Here is a 15,096-nt window from a genome sequence, read left to right as displayed (position 1 = left end):
TAATAACTATTTTGTCAAGCTTAAAAATAAATATAAAATAATAATATTTATTAAATGTAGCGCTTCAGAAGTGTCATAAGGTGAAAATATTCTATGTTGTCAATTTTTTTCAAAAAATGTTATTTTGTCAAAATTTTAAATTAATAGTGTCAATTTAAAAAGAAATCTAATTTTATATATGCTAAATTAACATATTTTTTATTTATAAAAACCTGATTTTCATTTACTTTAGGTGTAAAAATATATTATATAGAAATTTTGATCAAATATATTTTGTTAATCCTATTCTTTTAAACTACACTAAAATCCCATGTATAGAAATATTCTAGACCAAACAGTAAAGACCAGGACAATTACAAACACCCTACTTAAAAAAGAAAGAAAAAAAATCCCATGTATAGAAACAACTCGTGAGATGTTTAGGTATAGATAAAGTCGCGATAAATTGAAATAAAAAGCGAAAGCGACAGTACCAAATAACGAGGGACCGACTGGACGTGTGGAGCGAATATTCACTAGATTTGAATTTGTGGTTTCGAATCCGGCTCGCCACTTAACTCTACTTATCACGATACGCAGATACGCAAACATATAACCCCAACTGCTTATCAGATGATTTCATTTACTTATCACTGATAGGTCAGTAGAAAAAGAAAGAAAGAGCTACAACGCATCGAAGATAGCGAGACCAAGTCTCTTTTTATCTCCTCCTCTCTCTCTCTCAAACCGCAGCCTTGAAACCCTAGAAGTAGTCTCGATTTCCGAGCTCTAAGAGCCTTAATTGAGCTCTGAAGTCACTGAATTCAGCTCAATTAAGCTTAGATTTGGTAGTAATTAGTGTCTTTAAAGAGCTAATTTTATTGATTGATCGAAAGAAAATGTCGTCTTTGAGTAGAGAATTGGTGTTTCTCATACTTCAGTTTCTCGAAGAAGAAAAATTTAAAGAGTCTGTCCATAAGTAAGCCTCTGTCTCTTCCTGTATGTATATTTGTACGTATTTGTGTATTTTTTGGATGTATTTGTATTTGTTTGTGAAAGTAGTGGATTTTGAAGCGTTATCGTAATGAAGTCTCGCTTACTGTATCTTTCTGTGTGTATTTTGTACGTATTTGTATTTTTTTTTGGTGTTTTTGTATTTTATATGTGCTGTTTGTGGATTTTGAACTTTTGTTATGTGGGATGGATTTATGGTTGTTGAGTTATAGATAAAGTGCTAATTAGTTTTTGTTAAACTTATTTAAGTGGCGTGGTGGTGGTTTTTTTGGCTGTTTGTGGAAGTTGAAAATTTGAAAGTTGTTAAAAATTTACTGATATTCTCTGTTTTTTTTTTATAAAAAAGGATAAGTTGGTTTTATGGTGTGGAGGAAATCAGGGAAAAGAAAAATTTTGAGCGGGGAAGAGAAGTTTTGGAAGGTTGTCTTCTTTTTTTGAAAGAAGAAAGATTTTGAGTTAATTTTTTTAGTAGTTTGAAACTTTGAATTTTAACTTAAAAACTTGGATGGAAAGAGAAATTTTCAAAGATCTGTTTTTGATTATCGGGGAAAGAAGGAAATATTTCAAGTCTTAATTCTTTGTAATTGTTGAATTTTATCTTTGAAAACTTGAATGAGGCCGTTGGATTAGATGTAGTTGAGTGATTTGAGGTTTTGATTTATTGAGCTTTGAGTGATGAAAGAGTTGGGAGTTTTGTTGGGCTGAGAGTTGGGTTTTTATTTTTATTTTATTTTTGTCAGGGTTGGGGTTATTCAAAATGTAAAAGTTGAAATATTTGCGATTTGGATGGTCTGTTGGTTTTTAATATTTGTGACTTAATTGATGGAGAAATTCTGATTGAATGCAAATGTTGTGTGCTTTAGGCTTGAGAAGGAATCTGGTTTTTATTTCAACATGAAGTACTTTGAGGAGAAAGTGCTGGCAGGAGAATGGGATGAAGTTGAAAAGTACTTAGCGGGGTTTACTAAAGTCGATGATAACAGATACTCAATGAAGATATTTTTTGAAATCAGGAAGCAGAAGTACCTAGAAGCGCTTGATCGGTAAATTGCATCAAGATTTATTGGGGAAACTTTCTGACTCTAATTTGAAAGAGTTCCATTCATTTTTTTTTGTATTTGATTCATACTTACAGGCAAGACAAGTCGAAGGCGGTTGAAATTTTAGTGGGTGATTTGAAGGTGTTCTCGACATTTAATGAGGAACTGTACAAAGAAATCACTCAGCTTTTAACTCTTCACAATTTCAGGTATTTCTCTCTCTCTCATTAAGCTGTATGGGTTATCTAGCAAGGTTTAATGTCACCATCTACTTCCCTTCTTGATCAGTTTGGTTGCTGAGTGTTGGGAAAATATTGAAATTGATCAATTGGTTGACAAAATGATTTTCTTAGCTAGGCTTAATTCCTGCTCATTTTCAACTATTATTTATTAACTTTTTTCTTCCCCTCATTTTTTGTGGAACCAGTGAAAATATGTGGTACTAAGTGCGGGGTTGCATTCATGGAGTCGCTTTCTTATATGAATTATGGAAACACAGAGAACTCTAATTTGTTTAAATGACCATCCTTTCTCCTTGTTATTGATACAGGGAAAATGAGCAGCTGTCTAAGTATGGCGACACTAAAACAGCTCGTAGCATCATGTTGGTAGAGCTAAAAAAGCTAATTGAAGCAAATCCTCTCTTTCGTGATAAGCTTGCATTTCCTACCTTGAAGTCATCTCGACTGAGGACTCTAATTAATCAGAGGTAAAGTTAATATAGCATTGGTTGATTAACGAGCATCTTTTTTTGTTATTAGGACATTTTGTTTATTATGAGGTCTGATTTATGCTGTACGTGATTTATTATGTTTGGCTAGTTCTGCATTTCTCATGTTCTTCTGCGTTAAAGATAGATTTTATTTATCAGATAACATAGTTTATTAAATTAGCATGGCTTGAGTCCCCATTTTTTACTAATGTTATCATCTTAGGAGATCACTTGAAATTATTTTGTTTCTGAAGCTTTCAGTTGACATAGTTAATGTTTTGACCATATGCATACAGTGATGTATGGTTTTCTTTGAACCAAAGGGGATCTTCGATTTACTATCATCTATTTTCCATGCTGCTATGTTTTCGATTATATTTTCCATATCAATGTTTGCCATTGCATGTGACTATTTTGTCATTGCAGTTTGAACTGGCAGCACCAATTATGCAAGCATCCAAGGTCGAACCCAGACATCAAGACTTTGTTCATAGACCACACATGCTCACCTACAAATGGTCCTCTTGCTCCTGCACCTGTCAGTCTTCCTGTTGCTGCTGTTGCAAAGCCTGCTCCTTATACATCTCTTGGGGCTCATGGTGTATGATATCTTAAATTGTTTATTTTCCTAACCCAGAACAGGCTTTTGATTTTGAGGTGTTGATCACTGAAAAATTCATTTCATCTTTTTGGTGTGTAGCCCTTTCCAGCTACTGGTGCAGCAGCTAATGCTGGTGCCTTAGCTGGTTGGATGGCAAATGCTTCTGCTTCTTCATCAGTTCAAGCAGCTGTTGTTACTGCATCATCAATTCCTATTCCTCAAAATCAAGGTTTGCAATTTGATTGAGTTTTACTTCACTTTTTAGCAAACCTGTCACTTTTAAAAAATAGTGATAACTGATAAGCTGAGGAACTTAAAAAAAAAAAGAGAGAGAGGTAAAGCTGAAACAACATCGAACTTCTCTCTGATTGCATCAATGACACATTCTTACTTGGTACACGTCTTTGGATCCAAAATGGTTACATTTATTCCTATGCTTTCTTATATTTTTGCGGGAGAAAGAAGGATGTGTTGGGGATGGGGTCCATGAATTCCAATAATTTCCTATCTGTTTCCAATCTCTGTTTGATTCCACCTCATTTTAGTTAACCAGATAGTGTAACATGGGTAATATGGTTATTTGGGAGTTGGGAAATGATGATTAAGAGGTTGACTCTTGGTTAACATACTTGCTTGTCGCTCAGTTTCAGTCTTGAAACGTCAAAGAACACCGCCAACTGCCCCGGGTATTGTTGATTATCAAAATCCTGATCATGAACTAATGAAACGTCTCCGGCCTGCCCAATCTGTTGAAGAGGTATTTTGTGCTAATTTTGCTCCATGTACAACTTGAGGATAATTCACAATGTTTTTTTTTGTCATTATGTGTACTGTTCTTAAAATCTAGGTTCCATTGTTTCATTGCTAATTATGGACAGGCTTTCTTTTGTAGGCTACATATCCAGCATCTAGACAGCAGGCATCTTGGTCTCTGGAAGACCTGCCAAGGACAGTAGCTTTTGCCCTGCATCAAGGGTCAACTGTCACGAGCATGGATTTTCATCCTTCTCAGCACACATTGCTTCTTGGTATATATATATTGATAATATATGTCAATGATCATATTGGAATACATTACTGCATTCCTGCCCCCCTCTAACTTATTGTGTCATTTGAGCAGTTGGTTCTGTTAATGGTGAAATTACACTTTGGGAACTCATCTCCCGGGAGAGACTGTTTTCAAAGCCCTTCAAGATTTGGGACTTGCAAGGTTGTTCATTGCAATTTCAGGTCCTCTCTGATATCCTTTTGTACTGCACTTGTATTAATATATTTTCTTCACAACGTTGCTCCATTTGCTTTGATTGTAAATGAAAACCAAGAACCTTTGTTATGCCATCAATGTGGCGGCAAGTTTTTGGTTTCATTGGACATCTTTGTTGTAACTTGTGACATATGGGAATTTGAAGCAGCTATTTTGTGGGTCTTATATGCAATTTCTTGCAGGCTTCTGGTTTCAAAGATGCATCAATTTCTGTCACCCGTGTTGCATGGAGTCCCGATGGAAATTTTGTGGGTATGTAACAGTAGTTAGATAAAACATTTAAGTTGTGCTGCTGGTATCTTAATGTTTTTATCGTTACAGGGGCTGCATTTAATAAGCACTTGATTCACTTGTATGCATATAGTGGACCAAATGATCTGCGCCAACATTTAGAGGTGATTCAATCTCTTGTTGCTTGCTTGGCTATTGAACCAAAATCTGTAACTATAGCATTGACTTTCCTTTGTCACCGTAGATTGATGCCCATGTTGGTGGTGTTAATGATTTGGCTTTTGCTCATCCAAACAAACAACTTTGTGTGGTCACCTGTGGAGATGACAAGCTAATAAAGGTAAGCGAGATAACTTGTCAGGAGAGTTTTTTTTATTAAATTAGGGTTCCAATGTTATCTAATGGAAGAAGTGAAACAGGTGTGGGATTTGACGGGACAGAAGCTGTTTAATTTTGAAGGTCACGAAGCACCAGTTTATAATATCTGTCCACACCACAAAGAGAACATCCAGGTATCTCAAATGGAAGCAAAGGGCTCAGCTGTTTTTCTATTGATTTCTCTTCTCATTGCTGTTTGGGAAGCTGAAGACAGTATTCTATGGAAATCAGTTTATTGACTTTATTCAAAATAGTCTGTACAGCTATATTATTTAAAGGAGAATACAAGACATGAAATCAGAAACCGAATCAAATCATATATTAGGAGTGACCCCTAAATTATAGCAGTTGATTAATACCAAATCTATTGCCTAATTTATATACAACCTAATATAGAATCTTCTATTTTACAACAGAAGCAAAAAGCTAACTGAAAGTTATCTATTTTCTTGTAATTGATGGCTTGGTTCCCTAGCATGGTGGTGGTGGTTGTGCTATCTGCATGCTCATTCAAAATATTTTTTATATTATGTTGATGCCAGTCTATCAAGCATTCATCTCTGCTGATTGTTAAACCGGTTACTATTGTTTGGAATGTGATTCAAGTGCTGTGTTGACAGTCATATCACATTTACTAAATTAATATAGTGTAGCATTGTTTATGTGGCACTGACTGTTGTAATTGCATGCTTGCAGTTCATATTCTCAACTGCTGTTGATGGGAAAATAAAAGCCTGGCTATATGACAATATAGGATCTAGAGTTGATTATGTTGCTCCTGGCCACCGGTGTACTACGATGCTTTACAGTGCTGATGGTAGTAGGTAAGTTAATCATACTGTAAATTTGATTTGTTATTTTTCTGCTACTCCATTTCTACATTTTTTATGAGGTCTGATGAAATCCATGTTGAGCATTATTCTTGTTTGATCTTTCTTGTTTCAACAATTGTTCATTTCCTTTCCTTTTTCCAGGTTGTTCTCTTGTGGAACAAGTGAAGAAGGGGACTCTTATCTAGTTGAATGGAATGAAAGTGAAGGATCGGTAAAGAGGAGTTTTCTTGGGTTTAGAAAGAAATCACCTGGTGGTGTTGTGCAGTTTGACACTACCCAAAACCACTTTTTGGCTGCTGGTGATAATGGTCAGATAAAGTTTTGGGATATGGAGAATATCAGTGTCATCGCAACCACGGATGCAGATGGGGGACTACAGGTTATTTTTGTCAATGGCCTTTTATCTTTTATGGAACACCTCTGCTTTTTAACTGTTGCTTAATCATATTAATTGTGACAGACTCTTCCTCGCCTGAGATTCAACAAGGAAGGGAATCTTCTTGCTGTTACCACTGCAGACAATGGATTCAAGATACTTGCAAACGCTGCCGGTCTCAGATCATTGAGAGCAGTTGAGACTCATTCTTTTGAAGCATTGAGATCACCTATGGAATCTGCTGCAATCAAGGTTACGTTGATTACTTTTAGCAAACTTGGCTGTTTCTTTGAAAGCATTAATGTTCTAAGATTTGTTTGGACCTTTTCTTGTTCATTGGTCAGGTTTCTGGCACTTCTAGCATAGTAAATGCCAGTCCAGTGAATCTTAAAGTGGAAAGGAGCTCTCCCGTCAGGCCTTCTCCGATTATTGTACGTCAACTATGTGATTTTAACTCTAGTTTTGATTTACCAATGTTTTCTTCAAAATTTTGGCATTCTACTTTCAGGGCTTGCAGAATTTATTGAGTTTATTGTTTCCTTGGCCTAAGTTTAACATGCGTTACAGAGAGGCATTGTTAGCTGTAGTTTTAGTTAATTAGCAATTACATGGTAGAGAAGATGGGGTCATCTTTTTCCTTCATTTTACAATGCACTCCTTTTCAAGTCACCATGTACCCTGCGTTCTTGACAGGATGTTTGCTTAATACTTTTTGCTTAGTGAACAAAGTCATCTGCTAAGAAATTTGGCCCTCCTTTGAAGGCTCTGTCCTGTTTATGATATTTTTTCTCCCTTTGATATTATGTCTTCTTAATTTCTAACATAATTTTTCTAACATAATTGTGCAGTAACAAATGATTGAGACTAATGCTTTTTTTTTTTTTGAATTTCTTGTTTAAGAATGGAGTTGATCCAATGAATAGAAGCATGGAAAAGCCAAGAACTGTGGATGATGTAATTGATAAAACAAAACCCTGGCAATTGGCTGAAATTGTAGATCCTGGCGAGTGTCGATTAGTTACATTGCCTGATAGCACAGATACATCAAGCAAGGTGTTTTAAGTTTCTTCTGTTATTTGTGTTTTATTACCTGATTTTCTACTCTAATAATGTGTCAACTGTTCTATCTTTCTATACAGGTTGTTCGTCTTCTGTATACAAATTCTGGTGTTGGCATGTTAGCACTAGGAGCAAATGGTATTCAGAAGCTTTGGAAGTGGCCACGCAATGAACAAAATCCAAGTGGAAAGGTAATATCTGGTTAAAAATGAGTTTATGTATTTCTTTCCTTTTGCTTCTCTAGATTTGTTTATTTTGTCTTTTCTATCGTTGAATGGATTTCTGAAGCTGGTTGGTGATTAAAAAGGCCACTGCCAATGTCGTTCCACAGCATTGGCAACCAAACAGTGGTCTTCTTATGACTAATGATGTCTCAGGTGTCAACCTTGAAGAAGCAGTTCCGTGCATAGCTCTCTCTAAGAATGACTCGTATGTAATGTCAGCCACTGGTGGGAAGGTTTCACTGTTCAACATGATGACATTTAAGGTTTGTCTGCACATGCATGTCTTGCATAATATGGTTAGCTTTATAATTTTTAGTATTTTCAATAAATTGGTTGGTCTGCAGGTGATGACAACATTCATGTCTCCTCCCCCTGCTTCAACCTTCCTAGCATTCCATCCACAGGATAACAATATCATAGCCATTGGAATGGAGGATTCAACTATTCACATATACAATGTCAGAGTGGATGAGGTGATTACTTGCTAAAAATCTACATGTTGATTTTTGTTCTTGCATTATGATTCCACTCTCTTAGCTGGATCTAATGCCTCTGCTTTGTTTTTCCAGGTAAAATCAAAATTAAAGGGTCATCAGAAACGAGTAACTGGTTTAGCCTTTTCCACCAATCTTAATATCTTGGTTTCATCAGGTGCTGATGCTCAGGTAAATGGGAGAAACGATGCTTGCTTTTATTCTATCAGCTTTTGATTGAATCTAGTATAGTGAAGCACTTGGCTATTTCATGAGAGTTTAGATTTTGGGTTTAAAGTTTGTTAGCTGCATGTGCACTCGGCCCCCCAGAGATGCTGGTTTGGTATATTTACCATTGTTTGAGGGGGCCTTCCTGTGGATGCTTATTGTAGCCGAACCCATTTATGTGCTCCGCTAGGGTTGGATTATTTGCATCATAAAGAAGAAAACAAAGATAAAGCATGGATAATATGCCTTTTGTTTTCTAGGTCCTACTCCAAACCCCCTTTTTTCCTTTCATTTATAAGAGTTGGGAAGGATCGGTGTCACTGTAATCCATATCATTGATATTATAGAATTTGAAAGTTATAAGGGAAGAACTGGCCATTTTCCAGGGATGGTGGGGGATAATTTCCGAGTAATAACCTGGGGATTATAATCAGCACTCAAATCACTGTTTGAGCATGTTATTTGGCTGTCTCCCAACTATATGAGATCAAGTGTTTATCTTGGCAGATAAATTCTTTGCTTGCTAAAAATGTCACGCTATTGAAACCCTTATATCATATGACCATGCAACCATTCACGTGTAAAATAGCTTTTGTATCTGTGTCGCCAATCACCTTAATAGCTACTTTCTGCAGCTTTGCATCTGGAGCATTGATACATGGGAGAAAAGAAAATCAGTTGCAATTCAAATTCCAACAGGAAAGTCACCTACTGGTGACACCCGTGTTCAGTTCCACTCTGATCAGACTCGTTTGCTCGTGGTTCATGAGACCCAGTTAGCAATATATGATGCCTCCAAGATGGAGCGTATCCATCAGGTACGAGGTTTGACATAAATATTTTATTATTGTCCGCTTTAAGAGATTCAGTGACAGCATCAACATTCTCTTGATTTTCCTTTGCAGTGGGTACCGCAAGATGCCATTTCTGCACCCATATCTTATGCAGCCTACTCTTGCAACAGTCAATTAATTTACGCCACATTCAGTGATGGTAACATTGGAGTGTTTGACTCCGATCACCTGAGACTTAGATGCCGAATTGCCCCCTCGGCATATAACGGGTATGTGGTTTTTAGCGTGCCTTGTACTCGAGTTTCCATTGCCACCTGCTATTCCTCCCACAACTAGTAGTGCCGTCTTGATCTACACTTACCCTTGGGTGTGTGATTCTGTAGGAGCCAAACTGCTCACCCACTAGTTGTTGCTACTCATCCACTCGATCCCAACCAGCTAGCTGTTGGGTTGACCGATGGGTCTGTTAAAGTTATAGAACCCACAGAATCAGAAAAGAAGTGGGGAACAAGTCCGCCTGTAGATAACGGGGTGCTAAATGGTCGGACAACATCATCATCCACTACAAGCAACCACACACCAGATCAACTGCAAAGATGAGAGCCCTTTTATTGTATACTGTATTTGCTCAGGTGGCATCTGTAATTCATCAACATAGAATTTAGGTTCTTAGTCCCCCATATGTCCCTTATCAAAGGTAAGATCGGACATCGATGATTAGATACACGTTCTTGTATACTTGTCAAGTCAGCTGTAGTTATTTGATTTTTCTTCCGTTTACTCTCGCCTACTGATTTGCACTTTTGAACAGTTCTTGTATCGATAATTTTATTGTTTTTTTTTTAAATAAACGCTATTGTGATTGTGACCATGGTTGATGTGCATTATCATGGAGGGGAGGGGGAAGAAAATTTGGGTTTTATTGGTCATCTCCTCACAAGGAGTAACCTGTTAGAATAGGTTTTTTTTTTTTTTTTTTTTTTCAATTAATATTTTTTTTTGGTAATATTTGATGGGTTAATTTGGTTGAATTTTTTTAATTAATATATAAATTAATTTCGTCTTTGAATATTGATCAATTAAATTTTATAATTTGTTTTATTTATTTTTTATTAGGTTATTTTAATTTTGAGAATAATACTTGATAGATTAATCTGAGTTAGTGTGGGTTGTTTTTTGTGTCTTTTATTTAGTTAATTCTTATTTAATTTTATTATTTAATATCTTGATTTATTTTTTTATAAGAAAATTTTAATTTTAAGATAAAGGTTACAGGCCATATTTGTTAGGAGGGATGGCTAAGAGAAGGATGGATTGAGTCAAATGAGGAGAGGATGAATGATTTACCATCCTTCTAGTTGTTTGGTTACTAGGAAAAGGGAAGGATGAGAGTCGATTCATCTATCCAAATTGCAAACCATGAACGAGAAAAACCTTTCTTGGATCTTTATCCTTCTTGCTTAATGAAAGATAAGCCCAATCTATATATATATATATATATATTTTAATTCCCTCTTCTTGTGTTCTTTCTTCTCTCCATGCCTCTCGACAAGTATCATGTTATTTTTAAAAAATTAATATCAAGAATGAATTATTTTTGTTTCAATTAGAATTTTAAATTTTAGATAAATTAAGAAAATTTTATGGTGTTTAGAAATAAATAAACTTGAATGTTCTTACAATGGCTAGATTATGTTTTTTCATTTTCTCTTTCATGTTTCTCTCCTTTCTCTCTCTCTCTCTCTCTCTTTTTAGAGTAAATATGAGTAGTTATTTTTAGCATTATGAAATTTATTGGAAAATTAAGAAGCTTTTGTCATTTTAATAATTAAAATTTTTTATAATTTCTTAAGATGATTTTTATTAAAATCTAAAAGGTATATATAATTACATTTAAAATTTTATTTTGTAGAAGTTAAAATAACATGTTTTTTTTTATTATTATTATTATGGAGACATATATTTTTTTATTTTAAAAATAAAAATATATTTTAGAGTATTTAAAAAAAAATATTTTTTAAAACCAAAACTAAAAATATTTTTTCAAAATCTATTTTGTTTTTAAATCGTCAACTGTAAAATCTAAGTCAAACACACAAGTAGTATTTCAAATGGGCCAACATGTTGATGGGCCCTATCCTCTTAGGGCTCTAATCTCACGGCCCTTTAATGAAAACGCACCGTCTCTCCTCCTCCTTGACGGAACACTCTCCCCTCCCTCTATAATCCCCAACTTCTTTTATTAGGGTTTCTCTATACATTTCTGAAAAATCTCCACGAAAATTCATCAAATCCAATGGCGAATCGAACAGATCCAACAGCGAAGAACATAAGAGGGACAAACCCACAAAACCTAGTAGAGAAAATCCTGCGGTCCAAAATCTATCAACACACGTACTGGAAAGAACAATGTTTTGGGTTAACTGCAGAGACTTTGGTCGATAAAGCGATGGAACTCGATCACTTAGGTGGTACTTACGGTGGAAATCGTAAGCCGACGCCGTTTATGTGTTTGGTCATGAAGATGTTGCAAATTCAACCTGAGAAAGATATTGTTGTTGAATTCATTAAAAACGAAGATTACAAGTAAGTGAATTTTTTTTTATAAAAAAATTTAACTGTTAATTACCATTTGGGTTTTGTTCTAAATTGATTTTAATTGTGATTATCAGTCTCTATTTAGTGTTAGTTACCTTTGTTGCTTGTATTTTAAGTGTGAGTTTCAGTGTATTCAGCGTTATTTACCCTTTTCCTCTGATAATAACTCAGTTTGGGGAAGTTTATGGTAAAAGTAACTGGGGTCTCATAAATTTTGGTGTGGGGTTGTTTTTTATTTTATTTTATATATATGTAGGATTGAGCTAATTGCTCTCCATTTGTGTAGATCAACGAATTCAAAAGCAAGAAGAAATTTTGGGTTAATTTATGCAAGAAAATGAAATGGAGACTTCGAACTTTTGGAATTGAAAAAAAGAAAGAAAGAAGATTTCAATTTAATTTATGTTTTCTTTAGCTTCTATGGTTTTTGTTTTGTTTGCTATAAAAAAGGTATGGAATTTAAATGAATGGAAATAAGGTGACAGAGGAAAAGATTAGAATCTTGTTTGTTTTTAGTATTGTTGTGTTGGAAGTTACAAGATTTGATGTCTGTTTGTTTGTTGAGATACTGGTGATTAGAGGAGAGATATGAGACTCTTTGTTCTTAGTGTTTGTACTTGGTTTGCGTACTCTTTAGTTTTTTCTTAATTGTTTTTTACATTTCTCAAAATTTCTACTTGGGTTCTAACTGGACATTTCTTTGCCTTGGTGTAGATATGTGCGTGTGCTTGGTGCTTTTTATCTGCGACTTACTGGGACTGATATTGATGTGTATCGTTACCTAGAGCCTTTGTATAATGACTATCGAAAGTTGAGGAAAAAACTAACTGATGGGAGTAAGCTCTTTAAATCCTTTTCTTTTGATTGCGTTCTCATTGTAACTTTTCAAAGTCTTTCATGTGTCGCTGCTGCTGTTTAGATGAATTTACTGACGTGTTTGTTGAATTCTGTTTATCAGAATTTGCATTGACACACATGGATGAAGTTATCGACGAGCTCTTGACAAAAGATTATTCTTGTGACATTGCTATGCCCCGTATTAAGAAAAGGTAACTTTTCTACAACTTGCTCAAGGATTTTTTATCTGGTAATTGTGCAGGGCAGACAATTTTTGAGATGGCTTATGTTCTATTGCCTTAGGATATATAACTTGTGAGCTGATAAGTGAGTTTTTGTTTGTGTCATTTTAGTTTCTATTTCATTGAAATCCATATTTTTGCTTCCATATGTGGGTGACCCTTTCTATAATCATCAGATGGACTCTTGAAACACTTGCTGCACTTGAACCTAGAAAGAGTGTGTTGGAAGACGATTTTGAAGAAGAGGAAGAGCGAGAAGAGAATGAGCAACTAGAGGGATTAGACAATGGTGCTGATGAACGGGTATCCTTCCTTCCCAAGTTGAGCTATATTGCAACTTTTCTTTCTTTAATTTCTTTCTTCTAAATCACATTGCATACTTGGTCTTATTTATCAATTAATGAATTATTTACAGGACTACTACCATGAGAGAAGTCCTGCAAGGGAAAGGGAAAGGGATCGGGATCGGGATCGGGATAGAAGACGTGATAGTCACAGACATAGGTAAGTGGTGTGCTCATTCTGGCTCCCGAATAGTCACATTTTTTTTCTCCTTGGGAACTTGGTGATTTATTATTCTTTATCATGGAATTTTTTTGTGCAACTTATTTGGTTTCTTTATGAATCACGAAGATGTTAAGAGAAATGTGCATATACATGCAATGAAACATTGATATAGGACTGAAGATGATGATAGCAATGAAGATCTGGTGGCATGTTGTAGGAACTACATTGTTTATTTGGTTCTTGGTAGAACTCCATAGAGCTTTGGAACTTTAATATTGAGTTTCTTTTTTACATGCATGTTTTCCCCTTAATAAAATGTTGAGGTTTTATACCAGTATCAGTATATCATGGTTGAAAACTTTTGGAGTTTCATAACTTTCTTAGCACATGAATGGATATGAGGCAGAATTAGGAGTTTTCCTCTTTGTGAATCAACTAGAAGACCATTATGGAAGCTGTTGTCTAACAAGCAAACCATTTCATTCACATGTAAAGTAAAATCTAGCTCCATTTTTTCACCATGGCATTTAAAGCCATTGCTGGTTTAAAACAGCTTCCAACAGTGAAATCGAATGATCCTGCCAGGTTTCTCTGCACTGACAGTGTGCAGTGAGAAGTATGATGGATCAGACAATCTTATTGTAATTGCAATTTCATGGTCATTGGTGCTCATTTTAATTTGACTTTCAGCTAGTTATCTGCTGTAAATCAAACATTCTGTTTTGTTTTATATGCCCATCATATTGAAACTTTTAAACCACTCAGTATGTAAATAGATTAGGGTTCTTCCGCTTTCAGTTATAAAATTGGTTGCTTTTACAGATAGCTAATTTTGTTTATTAAAAATGCCATGTGACTACGTGCATCTTCATGAGCACTTTTGAATTTCAATTCAATAACCATTACAGATGTTGGAGCATTGGTGACTTTGTATTTCCCATTTCCAATTGAGTGCTACCACAATTTCCTGTTTTTTTTTTTCCTGGCTGTTAAGAATTACATTTCAGATGCAACTTTGATGCCTCCTGCATAGTTTATTGGAAAAAGGGTAAGCTTATGCCATTTTTATTTTCACTATTTATGCAGGGATCGTGACTATGATAGAGATTATGACAAAGACTATGATAGGGAGCGTGGACGTGGAAGAGAGAGAGACAGGGACAGAGACAGGGATCGCTATCGTTTGAGAGATGAAAGAGATTATGGTCATGACCGGGAACGAGAAAGAGAAAGGGAAGGCAGGGAGCGTGAAAGACGAGATAGGGACCGTGGCAGGCGGAGGAGTCATTCAAGGAGCCGAAGTCGGGATCGTAAAAGACATGCCCACAGCAGTAGTCCTAAAAGGCGCGGAGATGGAGCAGAAGAGCCAAAGAAGAAGAAGAAGAAGGAAAAGAAGGAAAGGAAAGATGATGGTACGGACCACCCTGATCCGGAGATTGCTGAAGCTAATAAGCTCCGAGCAGCCCTTGGGTTGAAACCACTTAAATGATCTATGCTCTTAAGTGTCCGGTGCTGTTACTAGCAGATGTAAACGCTGGTAGCTGTAGGTTCAGATTCACTCTTATATCTGCTTGAGTCTATATTAATGCGTAATTTCTTGTACAATGTACATATTTTTAAGGGGATGGCATGGCATCCATTTTTATTGTTAATTCAGACTTTCTTGGGGCAGGACAATTTTTTGCTGACCAGTTGATGGGTAAGAC

At 35.6% G+C, this 15,096-nt stretch overlaps 2 protein-coding genes across 2 annotated transcripts; both read left to right on the top strand.

The window, feature by feature from the left end:
• Window positions 1–667: 667 nt before the first annotated feature.
• Window positions 668–10,077, top strand: LOC118060964 (topless-related protein 3). The gene is made up of 25 exons (XM_035074294.2): window positions 668–958; window positions 1,857–2,036; window positions 2,129–2,242; window positions 2,584–2,742; window positions 3,172–3,346; window positions 3,446–3,575; window positions 3,991–4,103; window positions 4,239–4,374; window positions 4,467–4,576; window positions 4,793–4,862; window positions 4,932–5,005; window positions 5,086–5,181; window positions 5,261–5,353; window positions 5,916–6,043; window positions 6,194–6,431; window positions 6,513–6,680; window positions 6,773–6,859; window positions 7,329–7,481; window positions 7,568–7,678; window positions 7,795–7,974; window positions 8,056–8,184; window positions 8,281–8,376; window positions 9,048–9,230; window positions 9,318–9,475; window positions 9,590–10,077. The coding sequence occupies exons 1-25, from the start codon at window positions 879–881 to the stop codon at window positions 9,804–9,806; spliced, it is 3,378 nt and encodes a 1,125-aa protein (XP_034930185.1). The 5' UTR covers window positions 668–878; the 3' UTR covers window positions 9,807–10,077.
• A 1,323-nt stretch (window positions 10,078–11,400) lies between these two features.
• LOC118060965 (pre-mRNA-splicing factor 38) lies at window positions 11,401–15,042 on the top strand. Its single transcript, XM_035074295.2, has 6 exons — window positions 11,401–11,792; window positions 12,519–12,640; window positions 12,763–12,853; window positions 13,060–13,186; window positions 13,299–13,387; window positions 14,477–15,042. The coding sequence occupies exons 1-6, from the start codon at window positions 11,503–11,505 to the stop codon at window positions 14,877–14,879; spliced, it is 1,122 nt and encodes a 373-aa protein (XP_034930186.1). The 5' UTR covers window positions 11,401–11,502; the 3' UTR covers window positions 14,880–15,042.
• Window positions 15,043–15,096: the final 54 nt, after the last annotated feature.

The sequence above is a fragment of the Populus alba genome, chromosome 13 (assembly GCF_005239225.2).
Source record: "Populus alba chromosome 13, ASM523922v2, whole genome shotgun sequence".
In the NCBI taxonomy this organism is placed as follows: domain Eukaryota; kingdom Viridiplantae; phylum Streptophyta; class Magnoliopsida; order Malpighiales; family Salicaceae; genus Populus; species Populus alba.
Note: the sequence above shows the minus strand (reverse complement) of the source record. Positions and strands in the feature narration are given on the sequence as shown.